Here is a 16,935-nt window from a genome sequence, read left to right on the forward strand (position 1 = left end):
CGGAGGCATCCGAGGACTGTTGGCTGATGATTGCGTCTTAGCCCCTGGTGAGATCGCAGGGGTGGAGAAAACAGGATTTCCCTTGAAAACTTCCTCCCCAGGCAGCTGGTTCTTGTACCTCGCACATCAAGGATTTTCTCAGTCAAATTTAAGGGAGAAAGATCGAATAACAAAATATGCCAATGTAGGGCCTCACTTTTGTTTTGTTTTTAAGTAGGACATTTCCCCCCAAGAGTGTTGACATTTTAACAAGTGGGTAAACCAGGGGGATCTCAGAGCTGAGAGAGGGCAGTCAAACCATGGGGCGAGCATTGCGGGAGGTAATTCAGGCAGGTTACCTGCCTAGGGCCTTTCCAGTCAGTCTGTGCAGCTGGAGATGAATGAAACCATCCCTGAAGGCAATCCATCAGCCGAGGCAGATTTCCTTTATTTTTATGGATTTTACTAATTTTAACTGTTGATTAAAAATGGTAACACTATGGCCCTGGCCAGCGTATCTCAGTGGTTAGAGCACTGACCCTTGCACTGAAGGGTTGTGGGTTAGATTCCTGGTCAAGAGCACCTGCCTGGGTTGCAGGTTCAATCCCAGCCTTGGCCAGGGCTCATGCGAGAGGCAACCGATCAATGTGTCTCTCTCCCCTTCCCTGCTCCCTTCCACTTTCTCTAAAAATCAATGGAAAAAATATCCCTGGGTGAGGATTGACATAAATTTTTTTTAAAAAATGGAAATACTATGTTGCAAGTGGCTAGTGCTACACAAAGTTGTTGGGTTTTTTAAATGATTCGTTGGACAGTCCTCATGTATTGATTTCTGCTGAATTCCCTGACCTCCTGGGAGGAAAGAAATTTGATTTGCTAAGGAAGCAGTCACCTTCCCTCCCACAGGAGGGGAGAGGGCCAGCTCAGGAGGGACCCAGGCAAGGTGTCCACATGGAATTCGAGGTGGAACAGAGGCAAACGCCCCACTAGGTACCTTCCTAGTGTTCTGAATGCCATCAGAGGTGCAGGAGCGAAGGAACTTCTCTCCGAAGAAACGCCAAATCAGCAGGCAGACCCGGTCCGGTTCTCATCATCTTTCAAATGATCGCAAAATAACAGATGTCTTTTTTTCCTTCTTCTTTCTGTTATTAAAGGGACATCTGGTTTTTATTTGAGTGTTACCAGGAGGAAAATAGCCCAGAGTGACGTGCTTCTCACTTGAAAGATGGTGTCTGTTGAGAAGTCAGGATGCCTGAGTGTGGGTCCTGCCCCGTACAGGCCGGGACCTTCCCAGCAGCGAGTGAGTGCATGTGGGCTCAAGGTCACAGCTTGTGGGCTCAAGGTCACAGAGCTGTGCTGTGCCCATGATGCGTTTCCTGCTTGAAAGGCTTCTGACTTTGATATCTCACCCCAGCCAGCCAGCGGGGCATGGCAACCACCTCCAATATTTCCTCAAGCTTTTTCCATATTCAGCACCAAGAGGGACTCTTCCTGGCTCGGCCGCAAGAGCAGTAAGAATGCTGACTGCATTGGGAAGCCTTGCAGGGTGCACTCCTTGTTACCTTTATTCTTGGTGATGCTTAAGAAAATCCCATTTTCCTTTAAAAATGGGCCTGGGATTAGAGTGTTGGAGAGAAGGTTGGCGTTTGCTACTAGTTTAACATTTCTGCACTTTGATCTGATTCAAAAACACTGGAGAACACTTTCTCCCCATGTTTCAAATGAGAAAAGCGAGGGCTGGAGCCGGAGCGTGCCTCAGTTTACCGCGCCAGCAGGCGGCAGACCTGTCCCTGGGGCATTAGCATGTGCGTTTTCAAGTTTTTAAAGCTGTTTTTAATGGTGCAATTACTCTAAGTGAGCCCTGAGACATTTCTCCTTGAACTGATGTCTGGAAAGGATGGCAGGAAGGCGGGGGCGGGGGGTGGGGGGGTGCGGCGCAGGAAGGAAAGAAGAAAGGAAAGGAAATTAAACATGCTTTTCCATATATTAGTAGAACTTTCCAATGTATTCTCATCTGGTGATTTAAAAAACACACAGAAGCGTAGCCTACATTAAAAGGGACACCATGCTTCCTGGAAGGGAATGAAGTACTCGACATCACCCAGAGGCCTGCCGTCCTGAGGCTGCCGGCCACGCTGCCCCAGAGCCCTCCCTCCCCTCTGCCCGTCACCCTTGGCAACTCCGTGGTGCACAGAGGGACGTAATGCCATGAGGCTGCCCTGAGTGCAAATGCTGCCTCACTGCCTGTGTGACCTTGGGGAACAGCTCTGTGACCTCGATGGTACCCTGTGTTCTTGGGGAGTGCCTCTGTGACCTTGGGAACTCTCCTGTGACCTTTCCTCCCTGTGGCTCATGTCCGTGCTGTGAGGAGGGTTGATGTGAGTCAATATAACTAACTCAAATTTCATAGTAAAGTGATACCTCTTTCCACGTCTTATGATTATATGACATGTTTGGGGTGCACCCAGGCCCACCCTGTAAGTGGGAGGGGTGCTGAAGCTAGAGACTATACAGGCTTTGCTTGTCCCCTGAGGAGTGAGTGATTGGTGAGCAGTGATTGGTGTGATCAGGTGGGGAGGCGATCAGCAGTAAGACGATGGTGTGAGACAGGGCAAGGCTGGCAGTGGGGCAGCCCGTCTGGGTCTTGGGAACTGGAGTGTCAGGAAGGGCAGTGAAATTGATGAGGCCGGATCTGGATGGAGAAGAAAGGGCGGTTCCCAGAGGGGCTGAGGAGGCGGAGTGACCAACGAGGGGCGGGGGGAGGTAAGGGTGCCCAGGGACAAGGCCTGGTGGGTGAGGAGAAGCAGAATTCAGGCAGAAGTCAGGAAGAAAGTGTTGATGTCACTGCAATGGTATGGGCTCCTGTACCGCTTTGAGGACGTCCACCCTGGTACGTAAGTCAGGCTCAGACCTCCACAGTTTGGAAAAGATAGTGATTCAAATGCAGCAGGAACCCAGCTGCTTGGCCCAGAGACTACGCGAGGGGCTGTATTCAGGAAGTTCTCCCACCCCCGCACAGCAACTCATTTATCCCTGATCACCAGCCTAGAGAGGGCATCTGGTGACATCCCATTTTACAGATGAGGAAACTGAGGCCCAGAGAGGAAGAGTGTTTTGCCCCAAGTCACAGAGCTGTTCAGTGGAGGAGCTGGGATGCACTCAGGGAACCTGCTGCTTAACTAAGCACGTCTCCTTTCTGACAGGCTCAGGGCCAGTGACCAGCCACAGGGCCTGGACGGCATGTCCTCGCTGAATCTGGGACCTAGTTTGAGCCTATTTTCAAAGTAGCCACAGAGAGAAGAGCCCGAGTGGCTATTGTGTGAGCTACACTGGACTGCGTTCAGGGTCTTGTTAGACAAGAAATACACAGCAATAAGGCTTCCTTCAGGTCAGCGATAACTGTTAGAAATGTAATGAAAAAAATCCCATTCCATTTTTAATGACATCGAAATTAAACACACAGATTTTTACATTCTTTCTCATATTAATGCTTCCAATTCATGTCCCAAAGGAGCATTCTTGAAACTCGACAAAAGTGGGTTTGAATGTCATCTGATAAATAAATAGCCAAAAATAACCAAGAAATATTTTGAAAAGAAAAAGAATGTGGGCCCAGGGCTGGTGTGGCTCAGTGGTTGAGCGTTGACCCAGGAACCAGAAGGTCAGGGTTCGATTCTCGGTCAGGGCACATGCCCAGGTTGTGGACTCCATTCCCAGTAGGGGGCATGCAGGAGGCAGCCGATCAATGTTTCTCTCTCTCCCTTCCTCTCTCTGAAATCAATAAAAACATATTTTTAATAAGTAAAAAAAGAAAAAGAATATGGGAAGACTTGTTCTTCGAAGTCATTATATTATAAAGTGACTACAGTGTAAGCAGTGTGTGTGAACAGAAGCAGAAATAACAAAATGAATGAAAAATAGTAACGCCACCAAACAGAAGTCATGTCCATAGAAGTACTTAGTGTATAAGAAATACGGCATTTCCAATTCAAGAGGAGACGGAAAAAAAATAAATAAGTGATGTTGGCATCGCAATTTATAAAATATGTCTAAAGCTGATGAACAAACCACAGATCCTGCTTTTGAGCAGGCGCACCCTTGGGGTGAGCCCCAAAGCTGTCACTACCTCATTCACCAGAGAGAAGACCTCGCATTGTAAAGCCTGGTTTTTAAACCCAGAGAAGTTGGGCACAAGCCCTGGCATTGCCACGTATCAGCCAGGTCCTCAGAGTGGCCCCGGGTCGGTTTCCTCATGTGTAAGCTGTGCACAGTGGCCGTGCCCGCAGCAGGGGTGAGAGAGGGTGCCATGTGCAATGGTGTTGCTGGGCTCTTGGCAAACAGTAAGCTTGTGAAATGCTACTGAGATGCCCGGACCCCAGATGTTGGATTCCAGGTGACAGCAATCACTCATCCCCGGGGGTTCCTGCCGGTGGGAGGCTGGGGGTGGGGGAGGGTGTGGCAGAGACTGGCTCCAGGCCCTGGGATGGCGCCCGCTGAGCTGGCTCCCACTTGGGAGATGAAATTCACCCCTCAGTTACCGCGCTTTCCCCAGACATCAATCTGAACGCGGAGTGTGGCCAAGGCCTCTGTTTTAAGACCATAATTGGCACGCTGGGTCCTTGAGCCCCATCATCACTGTCCTCTGAAATTGCAGTGCACGCATCACCTAAAAATATGCAGCTCAGTCTGGTCATGTTGCAGAAATGCCACATGTCCTGACCGTGAAAATAGCAACGGGCGAAGGATGCTTGAAAAGCCCAGTGCCTCTCGCAGGGCGGCCAGAGCCAAGTCCACAGAGACCAGCCCCTGGTGCTGAAGACGCCCCAAGTGAGCCCTGCCGCCCGGCTGGCCTGGCCCTCGGAGCTGACCCACCCGGAGGCAAGGGGGCTGGGCCTTGTGTTCCCACAGGGACTGGTTTTGGACACAGGCTGATCCTGGGAGGGGAGGCAGCTTCTCAGACCAAAGGCACTTCCTGGGGAGGGTCAGCTGGGAGCCCTAGCCACCAACTTCACAACAGTTGGGGAAACGAGAGCCTAGGTACCCCCGCAAAGGCGTCTTGGGCAGCACCCAGGGGTGTCCACTATGGGCGGACGGTCTTCTCTCCCTCCCTCCCTCTGAAGGCTGAGGGAGGGTTGAGGGGTACCGTGTCGGTGTAGACCTCCCCACAGCGCCACATGGGCTGTGGTTATCATTGTTACCTGGCGTCATGCTAATTACTGCATTCTAACACAGCACGATGGTGCTGGTTTTGTCTTCTCGACTCCTCCCCCATTTTGCTGTGACCTGCTTTAAAGGAACAGCCATGCTTCTGTTTGTCTTGTTTGTGTGTGTATGTGTTGTTGCTGTTGTTTTTTACCTTTGCATTCCTAGGCCTGAGCACAGAACTTGGCCCATAAAAACTTTCAATAAGTGAGCCCGGCCAGCGTGGCTCAGTGGCTGAGTGTTGACCTATGAACCAGGAGGTCATGGTTCGATTCCCTGTTGGGGCACATGTCCAGGTTGTGTGCTCGATCTCCAGTGTGGGGCGTGCAGGAGGCAGCCGGTCCATGATTCTCTCTCATCATTGATGTTTCTCTCTCTCGCTCCCTCTCCCTTCCTCTTGGACATCAATAAAAATATGTTAGAACAACTTCTAGTAAGTGGTTGTAGAATGGAAGGTGGGTAAAGGAAGGGATCACACCACAACAAAGACCGAGAAGGGGGGCCGGGGCTGCCCTTTGGGGACGCCAGGTGGCACTCTGCTCTCTTCATGCCCAGGTGACACTGTGGCCGACACCCCTGCTTTCTCTCCTAGGGGCTCTGGACGCGTGGCAGGCCCTGGGCCTCTCCGCAGCAGTGGTGGACCCGTCCATCAGGAGCTTCGATGTCGCCCACATTAGCACGGCTGCCGCCGGCGACTTCTCTGCTGCCCGAGACCTCTGTTTGCTGGGTAAGGGGAGTCCCCCCCACCCCCCAATAGTGGGGTTGTTTGGGACAGGGCTTCACACAAGTGCTGCTGAAGGTTCTGACCTCAGAAACATATAGGAGACCCCAGGATACCACGGGGTGCCTGGCAGAGAGGGACTGACCGGGAGGGAAGACCTGGGTGGGCTCCCCTCTGCAGGGTGCTCATTCCTCTGCGGTCAGCCACGGTCAAGGTCGCCGTGAGATATGCCACACAGAATGTGAGTGGCATTGAGCCAGGTCGGAGGAGGACCAGAGGGATGACCTAGGGGCTAGTCTGGGCGGAGGAGGCGAGCGGAAGCTGTGACAGCTATCCTGAGGAGAGCGGGGCCACCATGCTGAGGAGGAGATATACTTATTCTAGCCAAGCTCATGGGGCAAAACTAAGACTATGCTTAAACCTCAAATGTCAAGAGACAGTTTTCAGTGCAATGTAAAGGCCTTTCTGACAGACAAGCTGTCCACATGCGCACCTCATGGAGAGGTGTAACCGGGCCATCAGTGGGTCCGGGCCGCCTGTCACTACTTGAGCCAATTTAGCAGAGACAGGGTTGCATCATACATGAGCGTTTATTCCAGTCCTGCCGGCAGCGTGGGAGAGCAGCGGGTCATCCATAGAAATCTGCTCTGCGCCCCCCTAAGCCAGCTGCTTATATTGCGTAGAAGGACAAAGGTTACACGGGGAAGTAGTCAAAGGGCGTGCCAAATGGGCAGTTAACAGGTAAACAGAGGCCTGGGGGTCCGCAAAGGGCTGGAGCTCTGGTTTCTGCAACAAGGTTGTTAATCTGTCTGTGATCACAGGCAGCTCCCGATGGGGAGGCTGGGCCGAACTTCCGGGTGAGCGCCCAGGTCCTGTGTGTGTAACTCCCAGCCAGGTTAGGATGTGCCTTCTGTAATCAGAAGAAAACAGCCACGGTGAACGGAGCAGGAGTAACATTTCTTACAGTTCTAGCTGGCCCCCACCATTGTATTTCTGCCCCTGCCATCAGAGGTATAAGCAAGGTGACCACTCGATAGGCGTGTTCTGTAGAGACTAGCTCCTTTAAGAGCCTGCGATTGGGTAATGCTCACACTCCTCCAGTTCTGAAAGTCCATGAGCCTCCTCTGCCCACAAGGTTGGCAGATGTGCACATCTTACAGACAGGGCTACATGCGCAGAGGTGCAGGTTGCTCACTGCAGAACTCCGGGGGGCGCCTCGGCCCGGAGACCTGGTATAAATAGGCCTTAGGCCGCGCACAGCTGCCCAAGCGAACAACACAGCCCTCTCTTCAGAGCCGTCCTTAGGACTGAAATGCCCGGCATAATGGGAAGTGTCTGCTATAGGAAGCGGCACACCTGGGAGGTGACAGAACCCCTAGTGGAACATGGCGGGGGTGTTGGGGAGGGGGAGGCAGGCGGGGCTGAAGAAGGAGGCAAAGGCTGGGGTATAGAGAACCTTATTTGGTAAAATTTAATCCTGAGGCCAGTGGAGAGCCATGGAATATCTTAGCCAAGTGAATGACAAGAGCACGTTTGTGAATAAATAACCCAAAAGCTGACTGTTGTGAGGAAGGTAGATGGATGGGAGAGTTGAGTTCCCCCACACCAGCATTTCGTTCCCACCCCCTGCAGCAGTGCTGAGGATGTATAGTAATTACTCAAATGAGTGAGCGAGCGGTGGCAATGAGTGATGGATGGATTGCATATGTGGGTGGATGGATGGGTGGACGAAATGCATGGACAGATGGGTTAATGGATATATGGGTACAATGATGTATGGATAGATTAATGGATGGATGGATGGATGTATTTATGGGTAGATGAATGGATGAATGCATTTTTGCATGGATAGATGGATGAATGGATGTGTTTTGGATGGATGAATGCATTTATGCTTGGGTGGGTGGCTGCATCGATGTGGGATGGATGGATGGATGAATGAATGGATGTGTTTTGGATGGATGAATGCATTTATGCATGGATGGATGGATTGCTGCATTGATGCAGGATGGATGGATGAATGAATGTATATATGGATAGATGCATGGGTAGATGGATCCAGAGCTGGATGGAAACAGGAAGGATGGAGGCATAGTTAAATGGATACAGAATGGACGGATGCATGGATGAATGGTTGCACGGATGCAGGGATGGACGAATGCATGAATACATGATTGCGTGGCATCCCTGAGGCCCAAGCCTCACCCTTGTCCCTCTACTCCTCAGAGTGTTCCCGTCACCAAGCCTGCCAGGTCACCACTCTGCAGACCCGCCCTGGTGCTCTGAGGTGTGTGTTCTATCCTGATACCCAGATCTGCACACACAGCCTGCAGGCCCAGCACTGCCAGCTTCTGCTGCGGGAAGAGCCCACCCACATCTACCGGAAGCTGAGTAAGTCCAGGCCTGTGCCTATGGGGCCGTTCCTGGGAGCCTGGTATGGCTGAGGTGGACTGTCCAAGCACATGGTCACTTGCGGGCAGTGACTTTGAGACTCTTATGAAAAAGTTGTCCTGGGCTAGGTGGCTCTCACCCGGGATGGACTGAGGAAGGTGGAACCCCCTTCTAACATAGGTCTTCTCTGCACCATCCTTGCTTATTCATCCCTTTGAGCTACAGAAGCCATTGGCCTTTGAGTTTCTTAGTAAAATAGTCAGATGGGCCGCCTTGTGTTACTGCTTTGTAGTTCAGGAAGGCCTCTCACTGGCCCCATCTCACTGGATCCTCACACCAATCCTGGCAGGTGGTGAGATAAGGGTTTCATCCCACCTTAGAGATCAGGAGACTCTGGCCCAGACACATTAAGTCACTCCTCTGATGTCACACAGAGAAGGACGGCAGAAGAGGACGCGGAGCCGGGTCTCCAGCCTCTAGATGCAGTCCTCTCCCGAAAACCACGTCGCCTACGGACCGCCTCACAGTCACCTGAGAAAGGGCAGCCGCTCCCGGCTCAGTTCAGTTTAAAAACAATCAACACAGTGCCGTTATGTGTCAGACACTGCTAGGTGCTGGGGTGAAGCAGGCAGGGGGATAGCAACAGGTAAACAAATCCGTCACTAAGTGAAGTTGGGAAGAGCTGTGTAATAGGACACACGGGGCTGGGCATCCAGGGGACGCACCTACCCAATTAGACATGCTTCTTGGATGAAATGAATAGCTTTTTAGGAATGTTGGCTATGTCTGCCGTCTTATCTTCAAGGGCCGAGGCCAACCCACTTCTGCTAACGGCCAGATAATACATATTGTAGGCTCTACAGCCACAGTATTTTTTGTAATATATTTTTATTGATTTCAGAGAGGAAGGAGATGGGTAGGGAGAGAGAGAAACATCAATGATGAAAGAAAGAGTCATTGACCTGCTGCCTCCTGCACACCTGCACTGGGGGTTGAGCCCACCACCTGGGCCTGTGCCCTGATCAGAAATCGAACAGGGACTTCCTGGTTGACAGGTGGATGCTCAACCACTGAGCCACGTGGCGGGGCTTCAGCCACCGTATTTATTGTCTCTCTTACAATTACTCAGCTCTGCCACTGTAGCAGGAAAGCAGCCACAGACAATACCATCGGGAATTCCATTGGCGTGGCTGTGTGCCAATAAAGCTTTATTTATAAAACCGGTAGTGGTTGGATTTGGCCCCACCCCATCCTAGAACATGGATGGCTCTTCAGGACTGTCTTGACCCAGTGATGATTCTCCTCCCCCCCTCCTCCACCTCAGCCTTCAGCCAAGGGGAGTGCCCCCCAGGCCCGGGAACACTGAGGTCCCAGGCCCTCAATCTCCAGTCTTCCCTCTGTCTGGACATTTCTATGATTTAGTCAGGTTGGATTTCAATAGTACATCGTGCCCACACTGTAGCTAATCTGCGTCGCAGTCCCGCTGAGAAATGCCTTGACTCCGAGTCTGGGCTCTGTAAATTCAATCAGGTTCTGTCCCTGTTCACCCCAGCACCACTGACATTGCACGGGGCTCCAGTTCCAGGTGAAATTCTCCCTCCGGCGGGAGAGGATGCCCACACGCATCTGACAGGCATGGTCAGTGTGTACCTGAGGCACCTGTAGAGCTGCAGTAATTTTCTTCACCCCAGTAGTGAAGGAATGCTGCATGGCCTACATACGTGGATGTGCTGGAAGGAATCCACCGTTTCTGCAAAAGGGTTCAGAAGTCAGTAGCACATCCAATATCTCCCCCACGTTGGCCCTCGTCCAGCCTGGGCTCTCGGGCAGCCTCTGAGAGGGAGGGTGGAATTCCACTGCCCGTGGGAAAGCCGCCTCGCATTCCCTGGAAATTCTTCGCCTTGGTATTTCTTGTCTTTGCTCCCCCTTCGGATGATGCCACGTTTGTGAAATGTGGCTGTTTCCTGCAGAGGGAAGGAACTGGCCTCAGAGGTTCTGCCACTTTAGTGCCCACAGCCTTGCATGCGTGCCCAAGGCCCTGTGATTGACAAGGGAGACAGGAAATGCTGGGAGAAGGCGTGGTGGGGTGAGATCAATCAGGACTTGCCATGGCAGCCAGATTAAAAGCAGCAACAATTTCCTTCCATCCTGAGTACCAGCTCTCACTCCAGTGTCTTCGCAGCTGAGGAGGTCTCAGTCGGTTTCCCTCCTTCCTCCCGTTCCTCCTCCCCCATCTCTCATTCATTCATTCATTCATTCACTCATGCATGTGTTGAGCTGCCATTTGCCGGGCCCTGGGCTTGGGCCATTACACGCTGGTGTCACTAATTCCTAACACCTTTGTGGTGTCGGGACTGCTATTCTTTCTGTTTATCAGGTGGGAAGTTGAGGGTCCCAAAAATTATGGCGTTTTCCAAAGTAGCTGGTCTGTAACATGAAACCCAGGTCTGCTTGAGCCCCAGCCCACCCATGGTTCCTCCTCACCTTGCTGACCTCCATGCTACCATCAGTGCCTGGAGTCATGAGCACACAGCATCCCAGGGTTTCTCAGCCCCAGCACCCTGACACCTGGGCCCTGGGTAACCCTTTGTTGTGGGGGCTCAGCTCATCTGTAGTAAGATGTTCAGCAGATCCTTAGCCTTCATCTACTGGACGCCAGTAGCCAGATGTCACATGTCCCCTGGGAGGCAAAACCCCTTTCTGGGGAACCACTGCCTTTAGCCAGCTTTTGAGGAATAGACAGACCTTTCTGTCTCCTGCCCGGGCTCCTAGCAACCATCACATCTGAATTACAAATAGAAGGAGCTGCAGGGGAAAGAGCAAAGCTTTCTCTCTCCATCAGCCCACAGTGAAGCTGAGCAAAGCAAACACACCTGACGGAAACAATAATCTGTACACACACACACACACACACACACACTCACACACACACACACACTCACACTCACACAGAGAAAGGATCTCCTCACCGGTGTCTGTCCTTTGTTTTGTGCCCGGCCCTAAGCCCTGTGGGGAATCAGACACGGAAGGCCTGTCTCAAGTCCCTGGAAATGGCATTTGGCAGTTTATTGAATCAATGAGTGAATGGAAGACCAGTGAGTGGAGATGAGATAGGGCTCCGGAGAGGCTGACCAGTGTCTGGTGATTAGCATTACAAGGAGGGATGGAGGGGCTTGGAGCGCAGAGCTCTGCTGGCAGGCGGCACGGCCTTGACCTAATAGACCAGGTGGGGTTCAGGCATGCACAGTGGGAGGGGGGCCTTGCTGGGCTGAGAGGAGCCCTGACCTGGCCCTTGGCCCTGTGTGAATGGAGTGTGGTCAGAGTTGGGGTTCAGAAAGGCCTTGAAGCCCACATCAGCTTGAAGCCCAGGCAGCCACCCACCCCGGGGTCCTACACCTGTTCCCTCACCACTGAAATGCACACATGGCCCCGGGTCCTTGGCTGCAGTTCTGAAATCTGAAAGTTCTACAAGTTAGAACGCACATTTTTTTGTAAGTTTGCAGCAAACTCATTTGGTGGCAAAATCTGAGCTGGATGTTGTGACTGAAGAAATGACATTCTTTATTCATCGCTCTTAGTAGGAGCCATCCGTGCTTTTTACCGCAGAAATACTTGTGTTTGAGGACGGGCTCTGCTCCAGACTCCCTAGGGAGACTGCCCATTGCTTGACTGCGTCCTTCGGTTCTTTAAAAAGGCCAGACAGTTTGAATTGCAGTGCACGCCTGGCCCGGGGAGCCGAGTAAGGGGCTGTGGGCACGTTAGCCTCTTGGGAGGAGCCACTGAGATGACCCCTGGAGAGAAGGGTTAGAGCTGTGCTCTGCCTGCTGAGCGCCTGGGAAAGACCAGCTGTCTTTGCTCTTATTTCTCTTACTCACCTGAGCACAGACCTCCCTACGTGTAAGCTCGTGGGGTCTGAAGGAGTTACCGACATTTTTAAAGCGCAAAAAGCAGTGTTTGCTTCTCAAGCACATCAGAATATTCCCGTGAATAGAGCACCCACTGCTCTCTCCCCCTCCTCCCCACTCCCCACCCTCACAGACACCCCTCTGCTCGGCTTTGGGACATCTGCACCTTCTGTGACCATCACCCCCCATGGCCAGCTGCTGGGCAGGTCCCAGGCCATCCAGGTGGGCACTTCGTGGAAGCAAGTGGACCAGTTCCTGGGAGTGCCCTATGCTGCCCCTCCCCTGGCGGAGGGCCGCTTCCAGGCACCGGAGCCCTCCAACTGGACTGGGTCCTGGGCTGCCACCAAGCCGAGGTGAGGGTTGAGCGCAATGCACTCATCTTCTAATCCATCCGCGTCAGACTGAGGGCAGGAGGTGCATGTGGGCCTGAGTGGTGCGTGGGGCTGGGGTGTGTAGATAAGGTGGTGTTACGTGCTCTAACAGGTAACCCCTCCCCAACATCAGCCACTGAACATGGCCTTGCTCCTATGAAGTCCATTTGGGGATAGAGGGCCACTGTGCTCGGCTCCATGCAGTGGTCCGGTCACCTGATTGCTGCCGAAATGCTGCAGAGCTGGCAGGCTGGCGGGCAGAGGGCTCTGGCCACTGGTGTTGGGCTGGAAGGGACATGGGCAAGTCCCCGCGGTTGATTCTCCTGGAAGTCAGACCGTCTGTATCCGCAGGGCCCGCTGCTGGCAGCCAGGGGTCAGGACGCCCACACCGCCCGGGGTCAGCGAGGACTGCTTGTATCTCAACGTGTTTGTCCCTCAGAACGTGGTGAGTCTGAGCCGTTGCTGGGTTTGCCCTGAAAGCTGCCCATTGGCAACCCCTAGTCCCCACAGCTTCCAGCACCGTCCCCTTATCTCCACTCGGGTTATGCCCCCAGCGAGCGCCGTCCTCGCTGGGCCTGAACGGCTGAGAGCAAGCTCAGGGTCCTCCCAGCTCCTACACGGCTGCGCCTGCTCCTCGCCACATCCTCTCGCCCCGAGCACACGGGACAGTGCGCCGTGCCCTGGAACTGTTCACACGGGGCCCGTGACGGGCGGGGACTCTCCTGGGGGAGACACAGCTGTGCACAAGACCCAGCAGCTGCTTGGGGAGGGGGTTATACTTTAGCGGGAAGGGGCAGAAATAAATAAGCAACGAAATATTAAACAACTGAACGACAAATAAATATGGAAGCAAAGTACAGCACAGCAGGAAGCGGCAAGTGACGGGGTGTGAGGTGGTGGCCAGGTGGTGCCCTCCCAGCAGGCCGTGCAGGAGGGAGGGTGTGAGCCGCACAGGTGGAGCAGGGCCAGCGATGAAGGGTTGTGGGGGCACAGGATGGGGAAGGGGAACCCACACTCAAGTTAGTGTGCCCACGAGAAAATGACCCCTCTCCTTGGGAGGACCTCTGGAGAGACCCCTCGGCCATCTCTTCGGAGCCGTCCGTGGAAACGCGGGTCTCAGGCCGCGCTGGAGGGGGAGCGCGGCTCTGGCCCTGACTCTGGTTATGCCCCGGTTTGAAGCCCGCGTTCGCCTGAGTGGAGGCTCTGAACCTGAGGTTCAGTCTTGGAGCTTCCTGTTTTGGAGCAAAGGTCAGAGCACACGAGAGAAAAAGGAACTGAGGAACTTCGGGAAACATGAGTTCCTGGTGACCCGTATTGACTCATCTCCTGGCACATGTGACCATGTCGCCACTTCCTGGTCCCCTAGCCCACTAGCCATGGGAGCCAGCTGCACTTTGGAGGTGTGATGGCAGCCGGCTGGTCTGAGTGAACTCTGTAACAAGGCCACCAAACACACAAAAGGTCTCGTGGGTGGGGCACTCAGCACAGCACCCTCGTAGGCAGGTCCTGTCAGGGCTTGCTGGCGGTGAGGAGGCCATCTGCGTGTCGGAGCCCATGGCACAGGGAGTGGGGAATCACAGCACAGGGAGGCAAGACCTGGATGGCATGGGCTCCCCGGAGCCTGGCCTATCCCCTGGCCTGGGGTGGGGTGTCAGACCCCCCGGATGGAGCATTGTAGGCTCATATAAAAGGATCAGTTTAAGTGCAAAGCCCAGTTCTGCTGCCTTGTAGCTGCTGTGTGACCTTAGACAAGCCACCTAACACCTCTAAACCTCTACTGCCTCATCTGTAAAATGGGAATAATAATGACATGCCACCTCACAGAGCTGGGTGAGGACTGAATGAATAAAATCCTGGCCACACAGTGCCTGGCTGTCTGAGTTAAGCTCTGCATCACCAAGATGGGGGGTTCCAGTTAGCATGGCCACATGGAAAGGGCTCACCACGGACCCAGAACATTCTCCAGGAGTAAACTAGTGGCCAGAACTGGGGTATTAGGTGACTGCATGGCTCCAAGTCCGCCACCAGCTGCCATTGGGGCCACGTGCTCACTTTGCACTGTGGGCAAAGTGTCTTCATTTTTTGTGACCCTCAGTTTTCTAATCTGTGAAATGGGGTTTATTAGTTTGCTTGGGTTGCTCTGATAAAAGTACCACAAATGTGGAGGCTTAAACAACAGAAATTTACTTTCTTATGATTGTAAAGGCCGGGAGTCCAAGATCAAGGTGTGGGCAGGGTGTGTTCCCTCCGAGGCAGCTCTCCTTGGCATGTAGACGGTCATCTCCCCTCTGTGTGTCCACGTGGTCTTCTCTTGGTGGATGTGTGTGTCCTAATGTCCTCTTTTTGTAAGGACACCAGTCATATTGGATGAGGGTGCACTGGCTAATTACCTCTTTTTATTGATTTCAGAGAGGAAAAGAGAGGGAGAGAGAAAGATAGAAACATCAGTGATGAGATTCATTGATCAGCCTTGCACTGTGGACCAAGCCCACAACCCGGGCATGTGCCCTGACTGTGACCAGGAATCAAACTGTGACCTCCTGGTTCATAGGTTGATGCTCAACCACTGAGCCACACCGGCCAGGCTGGCTGATTACCTCTTTACAGAACCCATCTACAAATAGTCACCTTCTGAGGTCTAGGGGTTAGGGCTTCAGCATGTGAGTTCTGGGGAACACATTTCTACCCATAACATGGGGCTGCGTGGGCCTACAGGGCAGAGTTGATGGGGAGAGTTTGTGCAGGCTCAGAATCTGGTACCTTCATGGGAAAGGAGCCTGGTGGGGAAATGGGCCAACCTCTAGCCCCGCATCTCTCCCATCCCACAGGCCCCCAACGCGTCCGTACTGCTGTTCTTCCACAACATGGAGGCCGGGGCTGACGACGGGAGCCTCGCCCTGGACGGTTCCTTCCTGGCTGCTACTGGCCACCTCATCGTGGTCACTGCTGGCTACCGAGTGGGCATCTTCGGCTTCCTGAGCGCTGGTGAGTTGCTGGCATTGGTGGGCACTGCTGATTCCTGAGCCCAGAGGCGCCGGATGGCTCTGAGGCCGGAGCCCATGCTCTTCCCATCGGCCTCACAGTGACCAAGTCCCGACCTGTGGGGACAGAAGTCAGGTCCCTCAGAGGCACCAGGTGCCTGGCCTGGACGGCACCAGGGTAATTAAGTTCCAGCTGCAAAATCACAAAAGGTAAAAGGCTCTCCTCTCCCTGAAGGGGCCGGTGCGGTGAGTGGCAACTGGGGGCTGCTGGACCAGGCGGCGGCTCTGACCTGGGTGCAGACCCACATCGCAGCGTTTGGCGGGGACCCTCGGCGGGTGACCATGGCAGCCGACCGCGGCGGAGCCGACGTGGCCAGCATCCACCTTCTCACCGCTGGGGCTGGTGGCTCCAGACTCTTCCGGAGAGCCGTGCTGATGGTGAGTGGCCGCTCGTTGTCCACCTGGCTGCAGGTGCAGTCAGGTGAGGGGTCCTCTCTGGCTCTGAGGCCCTCTGCTTCCATTGCTTGGTCCCTGTATCCGTGTTCTGAGTGTGTGTCCTGCTCAGGGCTGTCTCTCATGCACACGGGAGCCGGTGCTGAGGGCCCCCCGACGGCTGGCCACTCACATCTCAGGTGCTCATAGTTCCGACGGCGTGTTCTACTCCTGCGAATGCCTTGCTAGGGTTTACTGGTCTGAGCTCTGCATTCCCTCCCTTGTCCACAGACACCACAGGGCTGAGATGTGGGATGAGAAGGCCTCTGGTGGAGGCATGTGATGATGGGGGTACAGTTTAGCCAACTCTATGCCGACGACACCTGGAAGCACCCCCCAAACAGGAGAGAAATCAAACCAACAGAACTCTCGTCTGCTTTCCAATGCGGCTTCCCTGATCCTGTCTGGGTTTGAATTTCGAATCTCCCCGGAAGCTGCCTGGTTTCTTCAGCAGCCCTCGTCCCGTCCCTCCTCCACCCTGAGATTCCATCCTGGTGGCATTTCACTGTGGGACAGTGTTGGGTGATGCGTGACTCTAAGCCCTTCCGCCTCAGTGATGCTCCCTTACCTGGGGTGTGAGGACAGTAGGGGACCCAGGGGCTTGTCCACATGGCTATTCAAGGAGTGGCAGGAGCTGGGTCAGCAGCCACAGGCGGGCACGGAACTCCAAAGGCCTGACCAACGGTTGTGGAATGAAGGCAAAGAATAGAACTCAGCACTCATGATTCTGCTAGGCGGTCTGAGCACCTGCTAGGGAATGATGATGATGGTGATAATGATGATGATGGTGGTGATGATGATAGTAATGATGATGATAATGTGATGCTACAATGATGATTATGCTATATTGATGATGATGGTGATGATGATAATGATGATGGTGGTGATGATGA

General features: G+C 53.6%; 1 protein-coding gene across 1 annotated transcript in view; it reads left to right on the plus strand.

Moving 5' to 3' along the window:
• TG (thyroglobulin) overlaps positions 1–16,935 on the plus strand; it is a 155,020-nt gene that overhangs the window by 71,468 nt on the left and 66,617 nt on the right. Inside the window, exons 36-41 of the mRNA XM_070392365.1 lie at positions 5,774–5,908; positions 8,129–8,293; positions 12,332–12,551; positions 12,921–13,014; positions 15,398–15,554; positions 15,786–15,988. Coding sequence (XP_070248466.1) covers positions 5,774–5,908; positions 8,129–8,293; positions 12,332–12,551; positions 12,921–13,014; positions 15,398–15,554; positions 15,786–15,988 — 974 coding nt within the window. The remainder of the gene's footprint in view (positions 1–5,773; positions 5,909–8,128; positions 8,294–12,331; positions 12,552–12,920; positions 13,015–15,397; positions 15,555–15,785; positions 15,989–16,935) is intronic.

The sequence above is a fragment of the Myotis yumanensis genome, unplaced genomic scaffold (genome assembly GCF_028538775.1).
Source record: "Myotis yumanensis isolate MYYU_CA2020_CCGP unplaced genomic scaffold, mMyoYum1.0.hap1 SCAF_15, whole genome shotgun sequence".
Taxonomy (NCBI): domain Eukaryota; kingdom Metazoa; phylum Chordata; class Mammalia; order Chiroptera; family Vespertilionidae; genus Myotis; species Myotis yumanensis.